Source organism: Gouania willdenowi, chromosome 22, assembly GCF_900634775.1.
Source record: "Gouania willdenowi chromosome 22, fGouWil2.1, whole genome shotgun sequence".
NCBI classification, from domain to species: Eukaryota; Metazoa; Chordata; class Actinopteri; order Blenniiformes; family Gobiesocidae; genus Gouania; species Gouania willdenowi.
In genome coordinates this window covers 4,441,124-4,459,519 of record NC_041065.1, presented here as the reverse complement: position 1 = coordinate 4,459,519, position 18,396 = coordinate 4,441,124, and the positions used below count along the sequence as shown (strand labels likewise).

The 18,396-nt window shown below is 38.1% G+C and overlaps 1 protein-coding gene across 2 annotated transcripts in view; it reads left to right on the top strand.

Moving 5' to 3' along the window:
- The window catches only part of rragd (ras-related GTP binding D), a 35,009-nt gene extending 24,854 nt beyond the window's left edge, over positions 1-10,155 (top strand). Inside the window, exons 4-7 of one of the 2 annotated variants that reach the window (XM_028438848.1) lie at positions 3,396-3,510; positions 4,277-4,419; positions 4,489-4,637; positions 7,916-10,155. In XM_028438848.1, the coding sequence (XP_028294649.1) occupies positions 3,396-3,510; positions 4,277-4,419; positions 4,489-4,637; positions 7,916-7,950 (442 nt within the window). In that variant the 3' untranslated portion in view covers positions 7,951-10,155. Of the gene's footprint in view, positions 1-3,395; positions 3,511-4,276; positions 4,420-4,488; positions 4,638-7,884 lie in introns of both variants that reach the window. The other variant, XM_028438847.1, reaches the window with a different exon arrangement.
- The last annotated feature ends 8,241 nt before the right edge of the window (positions 10,156-18,396 follow it).

The following is an 18,396-nucleotide window of genomic DNA, read 5'->3' as shown; positions in this document are numbered from 1 at the left end:
GCGGAGCAAACAAGTAAACTCTGGTCCTCTGAAAAATGTAGGTCTCGGTTCGGCTCAACCAAAGCATGGTGCGGTCTTTAACCATGTGAGAAAGCAACCAGGAGCAAACGTAGGACTTTACATTGAAGCGCAATTGTAACGAAGCAACTCCATCAGTGACAGCTGGTGCTGTTGCTGCTGCTGCTGCTGCTGCCGTCATGGACACGAGCACACATTCACAACCCAGTGCTCCAGCAGCAACACACACATCCATCCATCCATCCGTTCAGCCATCCATCCATCCATCCATTTTCAGACTGGCTTTGCGAGCACACACAAAAAAAATGAAAACACATCACATTTCCTCACTCCCTCCAGTATTTTCCCCACATCATTCATTTATTTCACTCATCTCTGTTTCCCCAAACTGTTCACATTATCAGCGATGGCTGCACATTTGACTGCTCTGTTTTATGTGCGTATATATTTTAATATCTTCACATATTACACATTCTTACTGGTAAGTTACCGGTGTCATGACAGGTGTAGACGGAGCGGAGTAATCTTTGTGTTTATGTAGAGCATTAGCGCAGTTGTGGCATCCTGTGATTATGGCTTATTTTGAATTATTTATTTATTTATTTATTCAGTTTATTTCCGACATGGTTACATTCACTTTTTTTTTTTTTTTTGTACATGCCGAAAAAAGGAGACGAGAGAAGCAGTTTGCTTATCTAAGTCCCGCCCCCTGTTTTGAACACAGAAAATTTACATCAAAGCTGGTCTCTCTGGTCAAACATTCTTAGGTTGTTCTGAACACAATTTCATTTTTTTTTTTTTTGTCTTTTTTTGTGTAGGATTATTATTAATGATTTTTCTGCGGGGATTATTTTAGGATTTCCTTTGGAAAACATAGGAAGAGAGACCAAATATAGGACGTGACGGCGCGACAGGACAGCGCCACATTGTCACAGCATTGGAGGGTGAAGTATTCTGTCCAATCTGTGACTGACTGTTTCGCCTGCGTGACGTTGTTCAGAAAGTTTGGCGCACTTGGCAAATAGAATGTATGAAAGCGAACCTGACCAAATTAAAATTCAAACAATGTTGCAGATTCACCGCCTGAATTGCACCAAGTACACCGGACTATATATGTGACATGTTGGGATTAACCCACCTTTTGGGAGGTAGAGCAGACAAGGATTCCAAGAAAAAAAAACAATAGGTCAGTGACTTAAGGGTGCACTCACAGTGACATCCCAGGCCAGGCCAGGTTGTGAGGCTTGTGTAAGTGTTAACTTCCAATCAGTCCTTCTTGGCCTGGTTGGAAAAGACCTTGTTGGTTGCTCAAGTATTTTATAGACAGGGACAAGGCTGGCCTAGAGCAGTGAGTACTATGTGATATGTGTAAGCCATAGAGTTTTTATTGAATTTTCATGCCAATTACAATTACAAAGTCAATTACCTAAACTCAATTACAATTCAGTTACAATTACAACAGCAACATTTTTTTTCAAGTACAGTTCCAATTATAATTATGCTGTAATTGCAATCAATTATCAATTATGCATGTTACAATTATAATTGACCCCAACCCTGGCCCCAGGCGCTACCTTGCTATGAGCATTGCTGTGTTTTGGCTATTGCTGTGAGCAACAGCTGTCAGACAGTCCATCAAACACAATCCTGGCTCTGATTGGTTGTTTTTGCTCGGTCGCGATGCATTCTGGCAATCTGCCAAAGGCAGCAGGAGCAGTAGGGGGCGGGACTCAATGAGCCTGTTTTTTTTCCCACACAAACTACTCGTTTCATGTAAGGCAGCTTTAGAAAATATGACAAAAAGTCACTTTTATAAGAGTTACGGGCTGCACCTTTAAGTTCGACACTGGTACTGGAAATAAGCAGAGGCTGATCAACATCACTGAGCTAACAGAGGGCTACACTCAGGATTATTGTACAGCACCTACAGTATGTGTCTCCATGCAAACACTGGATGTGATGTGATACAACCAGTGCCTTCAAGGGATTAGGTAAAGTCAAGCCACTCTAAAACCCTTGAAAAGAATCCAAGGTTTGGAGCTGTACTATCCAGACTTGGAGAGTCATGGGATGTGACAGAGGATTTCATTGATGGGTTTGAGAAGTTCACTTGTACCATCTACGGTCGCGCAAGAGTACATAAAATAAATAAAGTGCGAAGCATCCACATTAAGGAGCTTTGTGCTAAGGAGATCATACTTTACCTACTAAGCCTTATGAGGTATTTTTTAATCAAATAGAAATGTTTGCAAGAGATTCAGAAGAAGCATAGGTTTTATATGATACTGTGTTTTCTGTGTCAATCCTGGTCATATTTTGTGATATATTACTTAAATTTGTATCTCTTAGAACTTTGTGAGGAAACGTAGTAGAAACTTTGTTTTAGTGTCAAATTCAAGGTGTTTCTGGTAATATATAGCAATTATGATCAACCCTGAGATATGAACTTTACAGAAATGAAAAATTAAGAATCAATTATCATATTTGGAAGGGTTAAATGGGTACAAGGGGTGTTTTCATATAAAAAGCTCATTAACATGTAATAAACTCTTTGTGGCCATACCATACCAGCCTGTCATTGTCTGATCTCGTTAGATCTTGGAAGCTAAGCAGGTCTGGGCCTGTTAGTAGTTGGATGGAGACCACTGAGAATTCCAGGTGCCACAGTGGGGGACCACCCAGTATCTGTCACCCACATTATCTAGTATGAATGTAGTGTATCGGTGGTGGTGCTGGTGGTGGGAGGGGCCGATGGCGCACTATGGCATCCTTGACTCCGTCAGTCTGCCCCAGGGCAGCTGTGGCTACAATAGTAGCTTACCACCACTATGTGTGGAGTGAAAGAAAAACACATTCATTCTGTTAAGTGCTTTGAGTGTCTATGATAAAGTGCTATGTAAAATCCAATGCATTATTATTATCATAAGCTTTGTGTTTTATTAACAGGTGAAAATGGATTCCGAAATCTATCGATTCCAAATATGTTTCATGAATACCCCTAAACTTTATACTACAACAACAGGTTCATCCCAACTTATGCAATGTTAACATTTGATTTCATGTTCACACCCTAAAGCATCAGAAAAATATGTTGTCGAAGGTTTGTGGGCGGGGCTGCATGGCTAGCTATCGTAGCCCATGGCCTACTATAGTGGTCTGTGGAGCACTTTGAACTGAATGAAAGACACAAGATGAATTAACAGCCTTAAGAAAAAAACACAAAAATAGCAATTATTATTAGGATCAATGAAAGTATTGCCCTATTAGTCCATATCATCATTAATCAATCATTTCATCATCATCATGCATATCCAGCAGGAGGCGTAAACTATTTAAATCATGTAAAATCATTTCTGCATTGTCTCCTTAATCTGCAGCTTCTATTTAACCAGTATATACGACCACTCCATATTTGAGGCTTTCAGTAAAGTGGCCCAGAAGCTCATCCCACAACTCCCAACTCTGGAAAACCTACTCAACATATTCATATCTGTGAGTAATTAACTGCACTGCTGTCGTTAGCATGGATAGGGGAGGGAGGGATGTATTGATGGATGGTAGATGTGTTGATGGATGAATGAATGATGGATGTATGTATTGATGAATTGATGGATGGAGGTATTGATGGATGGATGAAGGGTTAATGGATGTGTTGATGGATGAATGATGTATTGATTGATGATTGATGGATGTATATATTGATGGATGTATTGATGTATGGATAGATGTATTGATGGATGATGTATGAAGGGATGATGGATGCATTGATGGGCGTATGGATGTATTGATGGATAAATGTATTGATGTATCTATGTATGGATGTATTAATGGATGGATGCATTGATGGATGGATGTATGAAGGGATGATGGATGCATGGATGATGGATGCATGGATGATGTATAGATGTATGTATGAATGTATTAATGGATGGATGGATGTATGGATGCATTGATGGATGATGTATGAAGGGATGATGGATGCATTGATGGGCGTATGGATGTATTGATGGATAAATGTATTGATGTATCTATGTATGGATGTATTAATGGATGGATGCATTGATGGATGGATGTATGAAGGGATGATGGATGCATGGATGATGGATGCATGGATGATGTATAGATGTATGTATGAATGTATTAATGGATGTATGGATGTATGGATGTATTGATGGATGGATGTATGAAGGGATGACGGATGTATTGATGGATGTATTGATGGATGTATGGATGGATCTACATTTCCTGTTCCTTACAGAACTCAGGCGTAGAGAAGGCCTTCCTGTTTGACGTGGTCAGTAAGATCTACATAGCCACAGACAGCAGTCCTGTAGACATGCAGACGTATGAACTGAGCTGTGACATGATCGATGTGGTGATGGACATCTCCTCTATCTACGGGTGAGTCTGAACTGATCCTAGCTCTGATTGGACGGCCTTTGATTGATTGATGTGTTTCTGCTCTTTCAGTCTGGCCAACAGTGAGGCTGCTCTACCGTACGACAAAGAATCCACAGCCATAATCCACCTGAACAACTCCACGGTCATGTACCTGAGAGAAGTCACCAAGTTTCTTGCCATGGTTTGCTTCCTTCCAAAGGACAGCTTTGGGCGAAAAGGTCAGTTTGCTTAAACTTACCTCCAATTTCCACTGGTTGTGTAACTGCTGCGTATCAGCTCCGTTGTCACGCAGCAGATACATTTCTGTTAACGTTAATGTGTCAATTTCCACCGTATGCGTATGTGATCTGTAAATGCAGCATAACCACTGCGTCAGTCTAAAACCCTCCGCAACAGATACTTAGACCTTCTTATTTTGCTGGACTCTGGAACAATGCTTCATAAATACAGTGAAGATAAGTCTGTGTGGGACAGGAAGTAGTGCACAGACACAGAATAAAACATCTGGTTTATTTTCAAAATAAAATACTCCATGTTCAACACGGATCGTATTTCCATCCTTTTTCTGACCCACTTGCTGTTGGTGTCTATCTTTAACTTTCTTCATGTGCTAGGCGGGGCCACACCCTGGACAGAGTAGCATTCGATCATATTTTACATATAAATATTGACCTTATCCATGGCTGAATCACAATAATCTCCACAAAAGCTGAAAATCTACAGGACAGGACCGAGTGGATTTCCTTCTGCTCGTCTCCAAGGACACAATTTGTATGACTGTGCTTTTCTTTCTATTAACTATATTGTGCGACGATGCGTGAATTAGCGAGTCAACAGTCACGCATCACAGATGCAGCACGGAGACGTTACGGAGTAGTTACGCATCCAGTGGTGTGTGGCTTAAAGCTGCAGTATGTAGAATCAGTGAGACTGTATTGGAAACAACCCCCCCCCCCCCCTCCTTCCTGTTTCCAATCCACCATCATCCTCGTGAAAGTGCAGGACTGTGGAGCTAAATCTGGCAACTATCCAACTAGTCAATTTTCTAAAAAGCAACTAGTGACAAATTTAGAGACTGTTTCTTAAATCTAGCTACTATTTATTGTGTTATTGGAGAATTTTCTGATGGTTGACTCTGTAGTTATTGTCCTCAACGTGGGCTCCTCCCCCTTCCAAAAGCTCAAAGGCACTTAGGTTCAGTGGCAAAGTCAGAACATAGCTAATGGGGGGGCCTAGAAAAATCAGGATGGGCCTGAATATTTTAAAATTTGATATGAGATATACTTTAACGATTTATGATAGGCTATAGTAAAATCTGCTAGGCCACTGTAAATTAGCCTATGGTACGAATAATAGACCTATGAGTGGATATACAGTAGAGACCACTACTCCACAACTGGACCTCTGTTCTGTTCAATTTCACAGTCTGACGAGGTTTTTTTTAAAAAAAGTTGCTCAAAGATAACGGTTTAACCCGTTTAGTCATTGTCCAACAACTGTATCTACCTGCTCCAGTAACACACATTCTGATCGCTGCTGAACTGAAGTTTTGCGCCTAATATCGGTCAATCACTTTAAAGATGAAGTTTATTTTTGTTACCGACCACAATAACAACCAGATTAAATCTGTAAAATAAAGGCAGAGTCTCAGAGGAAGAAACACACAAACACTCATGTCCTTCTCCACGTTGCGTCTCTTATTTCCTTTAATACACATTTACAATTAAACATGTTTTCAAACACATAATAATCAATAACAAACACATTCTCTCGTTAGCTTTTAACATTATATTCTGTACATTAAAAATTGGGCTTTCCACTCTCTACTAAAGTCACATCAGGAAGTCTTAGGAATAAACTGGAGCAATATACTTAAGGTACATCTTCTTAATATAGAGATTTTCTCCAAATTAAACATTCAGCACAAGCTGACGAACTTTCGCGATAACTGCGCAAAATCTCGCAACATTATCAGCGCCACTCTGTTTTACTGTAGCGGTTTATTAAATCTCTACAAAAAGCTCCACAAATCACCACTGCATTACCTACAGCTTCTTTTATAAGTAAAACAAAGCTTAAGGTTTTCGTTTATGGTGAGTTTAATCAAATACTGACCAGTAAAGTCTCAGAGGAAGAAACACAGCAGGAACCAGGAAGTGCATCTACTAACTAAACAACTACAGTGCTAAAGGTTCCACTTATCATATCTTTACTCTCAATTCTTTGACATAGAAATGTGTATAATAAATCTAGAACAAAGCTCTTAATTCACATAATATATTTTCACAAAACGGAATTAATTAATAAATAAATCAATTAATTTTTGTTCATGAATCTCACTGAGTGGGCAATGTGTCAATCTGGGGTGGGCCTGGATGTGCAGAGGCCCACCCATATCTCCTCCCCTGGCCCAGTAGAACTTGAACGCAGCACTTTCAGCAGGGTTGCAGTCATCAAACTTTGCGTGCATTGGCCCTGCTGACGTCCGCAGAGGTAGGTTCTTCGTACGTTCTGCTCCAGTGTGTTTTTGCCTTTAGACTGTAACTTCTCCACGTCATTTTCACTGTCCACCATTGCAGCTTTACTATACCGACAGGACATGAACGCACATTGACTTTAGTCTAATAGCTAATAGTAGCTCCCCAAACAGCTCATGGAGCACTCTGTTTGCACTTTGTCTCAGAACACTTTGAATTACAATATTCCTATAAGATTTTTATGGATTTTTTACCAAATGATGCAACCACAACATCTAAAACAATGTACATACTGCAGCTTTAATTATTTATTGTTGTTACTTTACTATTACTGTGTTAAAGCATGTAATTGGGCATTCTATGTTATTTTTACCTGTTTTAAAGAAGAAGTCACAATTTTTTTTATCAGTTTTGAAAAGAAATGTTACATTTTGTTGGAATTCTACCATTTCCTTAGCAGCTACAGCTAGCTTCAGAAAGCTCGTAGCACTGGTGGAAGTGGCAACCTGTTGGTTATTCTCTTTGCCCTATCTGAAACTAACTTCATTTGAATGCCTTGCATTTAAAACCATTTATCAAAAATGATTTTATTCCTTTCTGTTCATCCTCCACCGATGTCATTGTTTTGGGAAATACTGTATGAACATCCACATCATCACCAACTCATGCAGATCTGCAGCTGAGTTTCTTTAACTGTTTTAATTGGAGGCAGCTACACACACAAAAGAGAACACTGTGGACTGTTTGAGGAACAAACGGTTTACCCCTTCTCGACCCTGATAAAAAAAATTCTGAATTTCATAAGAAAATCAAATAAGCACTATTTTTTAAATATCCTGAACTGAATGAAAAATCCACTGACCAAAGCAAACAGTGACCTGTGTGTCATATAAATCTCTGTGACATCATATCCTGTCCAACATGGAACACATTCATTCATACATGTGTTCATGTGCAGAGCCAATGAACTCCTCTCTGTGCTTCACAGGACTCATCGACTATAACTTTCACTGCTTTAGGAAAGCCATCGAGGAGGTGTTTGATGTTCGTGTAAAAGTTCAACAGAATCGGAAACTCTTGGGCCAGCGGAGGTGGAGTAAACTAACCGCGGCCAACACTCGTTAAACAATGATGTTTCTCAGCTGATGTCATGCTCTGCAGAGGGAAACGTCACAATGGAACTCCCGTTATGTGGAATCATAGTGCTGTGGTAGCAACTGCTAGCAACTGTAATAAGCAGGGTTGGGGTCAATTATAATTGTAATCACGTAATGGACAATTAATTACAATTATGGCATATTTTTATTAGAAACGTTATTGAGTTTAGATAATTGTAGGGCTGGGACGATACCGTTTTGTCCCGATTCAATTTTAATCCCCATTAATGTGTGCCCATTTGATTTAAATTGAGATTCTGATTTTACAAGTATTACGATTCTGCAGTGATAATTATCACAATTTTTTTCCTTATCCAAACACAAAAGTTGAATCCTAAACTTCTAGAATAATGTCACAGTTTCAAAACACAATGTACATCACATCACATTCAGTCATTCACTGAATTATCATTATTTATTATTATTTACACTGAAATAGATCAAATAAAACCTCCATCAGAAAGGAGGTTAACAACATGTACAAAAAAAATAATTAGTACATAACCTTTTGAAATTAGTCAACTGTAACTTTTAATGTTCATCAAGCTAGTGCTTTGGAGAGTTTAGTTTTTGTGTAGGAACAGGAGCTGGTCACCATGCTGGTAGTTAGGCTGCTCTGTGGAACAGGAGCTGGTCACCATGCTGGTAGTTAGGCTGCTCTGTGGAACAGGAGCTGGTCACCATGCTGGTAGTTAGGCTGCTCCAAAACAGAAGTCACAATGTATTACAGTGTGAAGATCAGCCTCATGTTTCTGTCTGAGCCACCGTTCAAATCTCTCTTTTTCCCTCATACTTTGTTTGTGTGGAAAACCTGATTTTATTAACTTCTTACATTCAGATATGATGAGCGCACATTAATCATCATCATCATCATCATCATCATCATCATCATCATCATCATCATCATCATCATCAATGTTACACTTGTTATTTATTCTGTAATATGATCAAACCGTGGCTTTACGTTGGACACGGTGTTAAAATAGTTGACCAGCGTGGACAGAAGTCTGAGTTTTGTCAGAGTTTCATTTCACAATCTGCAGCTGATGTGCTCACCGTGGCACACAGCTGATCAGCTCCGCAAAACAACACACACCGCCCTCCAAGGAAAATGAGTGAACAACAAGGATAAAATATAATTACATGTAACACATTTTGTCTCGTCTAAGACTGGTAAATATGAACTCATTAGAAATGTTGATGGTCAGCCTTTTGGCGTGCATGTGTAGCTTGGAGTAGGCGTGCGTGTAGCAGGGCTTTGATGGACAGGGTTGGATCCTAGCCACCTTAACTGGCTTCATTACCTGGATAAGGGTCCGTTGGTCTCCTGCTGGGTGTCTCATCTTGCTCTAGCTTTATGTCCGTATGGTGACGGACAAGATGAACAGGAATGTTTGTTGTGTACACAATGCGCTACTTGTCTGGCACAGAGTTTGATACAGCTTTGGTCATGTCTAAGTATGTCCATACTTATAGATTTAAATCGTACAGGTGCAGATTTAATTACGGTTCTTGGTTTGTTTGCTAAAAGGAAATCCCAGCTGCTGCAACTCATCCTTGTCTTTGCTCTCACTTGTTGGTGCATTACCCATGAAAATGGGAAAAATACAATAATAAAACTGGGATATACTGGGAATAGGGTTGGGCACCGAGAACCGGTTCTTAACTCATTCAGTGCCAGCCATTTTCAGATTTTCTACCCCCCAGTGCTGCCGTTTTTCACAATATCTCTCTGTAGCGCTATAATCTCACACGTTCCTGCTTCTCCTCTCCAGCTAATGGTAGCATCAGTGGCTAATCTCTCATCTATAGGTGCACTGCAGCCATCTTCAGGGCACAGTTGGTCACTACAACACCCCACAGCTTAGATATTGATGAGAGACCTCCGCCAGGGTGTTTTCTAGTAATCCACGTGAAAAAGCGCAAATGACGAGTTATCTCGTCAATGGCACTGAGTGAGTTAATAGGAACCGGTTCTTAATATCCAGTTCCGGAAGAGAGGACTGTGTGTGTGTGTGTGTGTGTGTGTGTGTGTGTGTGTGTGTGTGCGCTGATCACTGCTTCTCCAGCCGTATCATAGACAACACAGCTTCTAAGGTTTACATGATCAACAAAAGTAGTTACTAAAGGATAAGTTCACCCAGAATGTAGCCTTACTCAAGAAGTTAACCGCTTTAATTTAGCCCCGGTAAACGAGGAAGTGTAGGACAGTCCTCTACGCCGTAGCGGGGGAGGGGCTGCTGCCTCGGCTCTACAGCCGCTTTTTTTAAAAATTATTTCAGTTATTGATACGTGCACTCCGTACAACAATTACAAACATATAAATTGTACATGAAAAAAAAAAAAAATACTTGGGGTACTTTTACTTTAATCAACAGATTTAAGGATTCAAAAATGTCCAAAGTTTCCACTGTTCTTTTGTCTTATACTCCATGTAAAGAGGTCTTATATTAGTCCATTTTCTTTTTAAAGTGGTGCAATGTTTTGTGGCTTTAGACTCTATTTACATTTATGTATATAATATCTTCCCTACAATATAAACACATTGAAAATGTAACTATTTTTTTTATAGTTTTTGTTTCCACTGTATCCAGAATAATAATAATATTTCTCAACTAGAACTGTTGATTGATTTGTCACATGACTGTTCCAGGGTTTAAGTTTATTTTATTTAGTTTCACATACTTTGTTTTTTAGACTGCTGACAACTTGTTTGAAGTTTCACTTTACAGTTACAGTTGGGACCTTTGTGATTAAATACCCTAGTTACATTACAGCAATCAAATTAAACTGTATCAACTAAGTGAATTAATAAAATGACCTGTTTAAAGGCTTTTCAAATGAAAAAATGATCCTGTGAAATCTGTGACCTTTTGACCTGCACAACTCAAAGAATCGAAATGGAGAATCGGAATCAGAATTGTTAAAATCCAAACGATGCCCAACCCTAAATGGGAAGCAGAATTGATTATTAAAATCGGCACCCAAAAAATCGCGATAAATCGTAAAATCATTTTTTGTCCACACCTTTAGATAATTTACTTTGTAATTGTACTTATGTGGACATTTCTATGGAATTTCATGGAAATTCTTTAAAAACTGTTCATTACAATTTAATTAAATGCAAAACTGGGCAACTATGTCACAGTTCTATGGCTTACACATACATAGTTAACAATTATAAAAATGTGTTTCAATTTTTCTCACTACCTGTCAGTTCTCACCAGGATTACAAAAAAAAATGAAATCTTTTTGTATACTGACCCACAGCAAAAATATGAATACCAATGTTTGATGGATAAAGAAGCTTAACAATGTAACAAAGAGTTGAAAAACAAATTAGATGATTGATAATATATTTTATGTATTTTACAGCTGATTTTAGACATGGGTCAAAACTGATCCATTTTCATAAGAGATGCTAACAGAAAGCTAACACAAGAGGAAGGTTACGTTTTATGGGCTTATTTATTAAAGGCTCGGTAATTGTGATTAATTGTAATTGAACAATTGTAATTGAGAATGTATTGTAATTGACTTTCAGGGGGGAAATATTAATTTAATTGTAATTGGAAAAAGTGCAAGTCACTGTAGTCATACTTGAGTTGTAATTGAACATGGATAATGATGTAATTGTGATAGTAAAATGTAATTGACCCCAACCCTGGCATGAAGTGGTTAAATGTTTATGTTGTCTACACAGGAAATGGATGAGTTCACTTAAAATTAACTTAAAGAAACAAATGAAGAAAGGCATCGTCAGTGTTTTCATTTGTTTTTGGATGATTCTCATTATTTGACTCTTTTTAAGTACAATCTTTTCAAACTTCCAAAACCTCGTTAATGCTGCAGTTTGTTGCTGAACTCTCATAATTACGTTACTTATTAGCAGATCATTTACCCTGTTGTGTCAAATTCAGTCAGGTCCTTCATCACACACGTTTAGAGCATCCAATTTGTCCTGCAGGAGAAAGTGAAAGTGGCAGAGGAAACATGAATCATTGTGTACATTATTAACTAATTCAGTTGTCGATAACTTAGTGGCTTCAAATTTTTAAATGTATTAAACCCCAAAGTATTTGCAGGGCATTGCATTTTCCCTGCGCTTTAATCACATGACTTCAGTCATTTAGATTCACAATTGTCCAAATATTAAGTCTGTGTTGAATAAAAAATATATATACACCATATTTTCCTCTCATTTTTTGTGCATCTTTGTTGTTGTCTTGAGTATTTTTTTGCTTGTTTTGTGTGTATTTGGAGGGATTCTGGTCCTGTCCTCTGTTCTCTCTCTAACTTCCAAGAATTACTACTAATACCACGTCACTGGTTAACTTATTACCCAGTAAATCACCATAGTAACTAAAACCAATAAACCAACAGCACTGTCTGGACATGCCCAGTACACGGCTCAAAACAATTTGAAGCTGCCTGTGGAACGCCCTCCCAGACCACCTCAGGACCCTGCAGACGGTGGAGACTTAAAACCCACCTTTTTACACAAGCCTATTTTAACTGCTAATGCTTGTTTTTAGTCCTGTCTTTTTAATATATGTTGTGTTGTATGGTTTTAATTCTGTCGTCCAATGTAGCACTTTGAGATTTGGTGTCAAATGTAAAGTGCATTACAAATAAAATGTATTATTATTATTATTATTATTATTATTATTATTATTATTATTATTATTATTATTAGTATTATTATTAGTAACTCACGCTGAACGACTAACCTGGTCTGGAACAGGTTAAGTGCTAGAATATAATATGAGCCAGTATAAAAATCCACCTCCTAACCAATAATTTTGTAATTCAAAATTAATACAGGAACCAAAGTTGGGGTCAATTACATTTTTCTTTTTTCTTCTTTTTTATGACGGTGTCTGGCATTTTTTCCAATTTAATTTTTTTTTTTTTTTTTTTTCCACTGACAGTCAATTACAATTACATTCCCAATTAAATAGCCCCATAAAACATAACCACTTTCTTCTGTTAACATCCCTTATGACAACAGGTCAGGTTTGATTTGTATTAAATCAGCTGTAAAATACACTAAAATATGATCCATCATCCAACTTGTTTTTTATCTCTTGGTTTACTTGTTAGTATTTTTTTATCCATAAGAACATTGGTATTATGTCATTGTGTGGGTGTCTGAGCCTTTTTTACTGTCAGTATACCCCTCAATTTCAATTTATTAAAAAAATAATAATACTCAAGAGATCTGAAATGTAGTGGGAAAACTTGATATGAAACATATTTGAATAATTAACTACATACAGTATGTGTAAGACATAAAACTCCCCAGTTTTGCATTTAACTAAATTGTAATTTTTATAGAATTTTCACGTCAATTACAATTAAAAAGCCAATTATCTGAACTCAATTACAATTCAATTATGATTACAACAGCAAAATATGTTTTCAATTACAATTTTAACTACACCATAATTGTAATTAATTATCAATTATGCTATTACCATTATAACTGACCCCAACGCTGACAGGTACTCTCTAACACTTTTCTCACTCACGGTCACGTCTTATTTCTACGTAAAGCAAATAAAAACATGTTAACTCATTATTTTTTATTCAATTTATTCATTACATACAATCAGATCAATATAGAATGTAGGGATTGTCTCAACAGGAGAATAAATGAGTGGCTAAATCACATGCAGACAGGTGTGTGTGAGAACAATGTTGGACATATAGTCCACTATAGAAAGGCAATAGATAAATAGAAACAAGCCAGAAGTGGGGTGATGTCCACAGTTTAAATAACATGTTGGGGTTATGTCTACTTGTATTCTGTCCATTGGGAATTTGTTCTTAGATTTAGAGCAGCCAGATTGAAACACTGTCATTTCTACCATGTTGATGCTTCGTATCCAACAGTCGTAACATTACAACCATGGAGACATGAATGAATGTAACTCTCTCCTTTGGGCAGTTGTGCAGATTGACAGATGCTGTATTTCAGGAGTGAAAGAAGAAAGGACAGACAAGTGTGAGGATTAAAGGAGTGTGGCTCAGGTTGGTGATAGTGGGAAAAGTCATCACTAAAACCTTTTTAAATGAGTTGAGCTGACGTTTGCTGAAAGCACCAACACACAGCGGCTGCTCATTGGTTGACTTTTCAGGAAATTAAAAACGAGGTTAATAATAATAATGATCGGATTTGAATGAAATGAAGCATCAGTGATGACCATGATAGGACGCAGACACATTGTGGTAACACTGTAACGACGAGGTGACGTTACTTGTGAACTTTTTCATTTAAAAATGGTAAATTGTAATTTTTAACAGACTGGCAGTGTTTAATTAAATTCAGAACATTACAACAATTGTTGTATTGGTTTATTGAGTTTGTTTAAATTGTCATTCAATGAAATAAAATACATTTTAGTGTAATTGACAAATAACTTGTCAGTGAAGTGAAAAAATTCCCCATGGGTGCTTTGGACACCTTTTTATAGTTCCAGGAGACCAAGTGTAGAGTGGGAACAGGGGAGCTTTGTGGTTGTCAATTATGTAAATATGCATTTTAATCATTTAGGGGTGTGAATAAGGTTAATAATATTAATACAGGGTTATTGTTTGTGATGGGTTTCTGTTGAGAATTATTTGTGTGAATATTTCTGATGTACTTTTAATATTGAAATGAAATTTCAGCTCCATGCTTGGTGCGGGTTAATTAGGGATGCACCTGTATATAAGGACCTTCATTCTGTTCAGTGGAGAGTAGAGTTGAGTGGGGATTGGAGTGCACTGTGCTGGTGGTGCAAATGGAAAATAAAAAGACAAAACTGAGGCATCCAGTCCTGGAGCCTGTTTTCCTCGTTATTTGCCTCCACTGTTACGGTTGTTTTGGACAATATAACAATCCATACACTTTTATACCTTGTTTGCATGTTGCATATGTTTATATTGAAAAATAAAGTGCACATTTTGAAACTGTTGTTTTCATGTTTGTGTCCAACAATACTCATTAATAGTCCCTCCTATCTCCTTTCCTATCCACTGTTGATTCACCTCCAGAAGTGTTTAAGTGGTGGTCATGATAAAGAACGTTCAAATTTTCTTTAAGCTAAGGAAAGGACGCTCAATGATTCATTTATAACCTCATTTAGCCTAGGAACCACTGATGCATCCTTTACCAAAGGAAACGGGATAATGAGTTAATGCTGACCCACAATTCCTTGCGGCGACAACATTGAAAGGGACACACACATCCGAAACTCATGATGACCAACAAGGGACGGAGATCATGTACCGTCCCCTCCAAAAGGATTAGAACGGCAAGGTCAATTCCTTTGTTTTTGTTGTTGTATACTGAAGACATCTGGGTTTCAGATCAAAACATGAATATGAGACAAAAGTTCAGAATTCCAGCTTTTATTTCATGGTATTTACATTTAGGGACAGAGGAACTCAGGACAGAGCAACTTTTGTTTGAACCCACCCACTTTTCAAGTGAGAAAAAGTATTGGAACATGTGACTGATGGATGTTTCTAGTTGCTCAGCTGTTGCCTTTTAACATTAAATAGTTCTTGTTTTTGGATTTGAGTTTCACCTGTGAAAACTGCATTTGCTGTTAAATAAACATGAAGACCAGAGAGCTGTCTATGGGAGAAAAGCAAACCATTTTGAAGCTGAGAAAAGAGGGAAAATCGATCAGAGATATTGCACAAACAGTGGGCATAGCCAATACAACAATTTGGAATATCCTGAAAAGGAAATAAACTACTGGTGTACTGAGCAAGGTTATCAACAGCAGTTGATGACAGAAACACTGTAAGAGCTGTGAAGAAACACCCAAAAACAACAGTGACATCACTGCCAACCTTCACAGGGCAGGGGTGAAGGGTTCACAATCCACTGTTTGAAGAAGACTTGAAGAGAAGAAACATAGAGGCCATGCCACAAGATGCAAACCACTCATCAGCAAATAGAATCAGAAGGCCAGATTGGATTTTGCAAACAAGTACAAAGATGAGCCACAAATGTTTTGGAACAAAGTTTTATGGACTCATGAGACCAAGATGAACCTCTACCAAAGTGATGGAAAGGCCGAAGCATGCAGCAAGAAAGAATCTGCTTATGATCCAAAACACACAAGCTCATCTGTGAAGCATGGTGGAGGTAATGTCATGGCTTGGGCTTGCATGGCTGCATCTGGAACGGGCTCACTAGTCTTTATTAGGGATGTAACGATTAATCGTAAGGCAGTTAAAAATCGATTCATAGGTATCACGATTGACATCGACATTCTGAAAATTGAATTGCAGTACTTTTTTACGCTAAAAATGTATTCCTTTTCCTGTCCAGCAGTGCACGCGAGGGGCAGAATCTGCTACTACGTTCTTTCTGGGCGTCTTCTACTCTTAAACATGTTCATAAATGATTCGTTACCCCTTTAGCACCGCAAGAATATCTGTAATATCACGTGAATATCTGTAAAAGTCACATTTTTCTATTAGCTCTGTCTGCTAGCATAGCATCTCTTCTTCACTGCAAGATATCTGCATGCCAACCGACCACTAGGTTACCAGCGCCCTCTGCTGGTCCAAACAAATATCTGACGTAAATCAGTGCAATGACTTTTTTTTTTTTTAAAGTCCAATTGTTAAGGCACAAAATACATTTTCAGTTGCACTTTTAAAAAGAAAAAGAACTATTATGCAGTTTTGCATTGTTTACTATAGAAACAGAATTTAAATTAATAGGTTCCTTCTTCATTTGTATTATTCCTTTATTTATTTCATTCAAGATTTATTTTTAGTTAAATTGTTTTGAATAGTTTATCAAGGGATTCTTTTGACAATGAAAAATAAGTCCCATTTTGTAAAATAAATCATGAGAGAATTGTGTCGTGAACCCAGTAATGTGAATCGAATCGTATCGGGAGTTGAGTGAATTGTTACATCCCTAGTCTTTATTGATGATGTAACTCATGATGGTAGCAGCAGAATGAATTCTGAAGTCTACAAAACCATTTTGTCTGGAAATTTACAGAAAAATGCATCTAAACTAATCAGGAAAAGCTTGTAATGCAATAAGGCAATGACCCACACTGCCAACACAACAAAGGACTTCATCAGGGGGGAAAAGTGAAAGGTCTTAGACTGGCCGAGTCAATCACCGAACCTTAACCTAATAGAGCATTATAGCTCCTGAAGAGCAGACTGAAGGGAGAAACCCCCTGAAACAAACAAGAAGTGAAAGAGGCTGCAGTAAAGGCCTGGAAAAGCATTTCAAATGAAGAATGCAACAGTCTGTTGAAGTCAATGGGTCACAGGCTTGATGCAGTTATTGCAAGTAAGGGTTATGCCACCAAATATTAAATGTTATTCACTTTAAAGGGGACATATAATGGTTTTAAATCCTTCCTTTTTACATGTAAATCGTACAGTTGTGGTCGATATAAAGCGGAACTGCAATGCTTGGGTCTGAATTCCTCATTATTATAGCTCCACCCCTTTTCTACCCCTTTTCTGATGTGCTTCTGAGATCAACTCGTTTTGGTGCGGTCTCTTTAAATGCAAATGAGACACTCCATACCCCGCCCCCTCTTCAGGTGACACTCGGTTCAACTCCACCCTGCTCGGCCATTTTTGTAGTTTGATAGAAGAGATACGGCTATGTAGCGGCGCATAAACTTTTTATTCAGAGGTTATTTACAAAATGTCAACAACAGAAGACTTGTCCATCCAGCCTTACATGTTCGAGCCAGAGTCGGACCCAGCGGAGCGAGATGAAAATGAAGATGATGAACCTGCAGAACCCTAACAAGTGAGCTAACACAAGCACCGAGCTAACGCCAGCGCCAAGCTAACGTCACAAAAGGCATTTTTAATACAGTCTTTTCAAAGACAAAAACGGCAAAATTAAATGACTAATGAAAACTTTAGACTTAAATTGAATCACGTAGGCCATATCATCAAGGATCTAAAACGAGCACACAGCGCTAACATATGAAGACTGTGCAACTGCTAATGCTAACAAAACAATGACAGGGACGTCTTATCATCACACTTTTTAGCATTATTTACAGCTTACCGAAGTGCTCTGTTCATCATCTCCAAAGATAGAAGGAATTGAACCCTCAATCAGACAAAGTCTTTCGGCAAATCCTTCTTTATACTGGTGGAGGTTGATGAAGCTGTCATCCTTGAAGTGCTTCACGCACACAAAAATGACCTTACCCACAGATGTGGTACATTTCCGTGAAAAATAAAACTCAACCAGGCACTTTGAAAAGGTTCTGATGCTGGGAGACGGTGTAATGAAGCGTGTGGGTTACTACATCCAACAACCAAACATTTTGACTTATCCTCGCGTA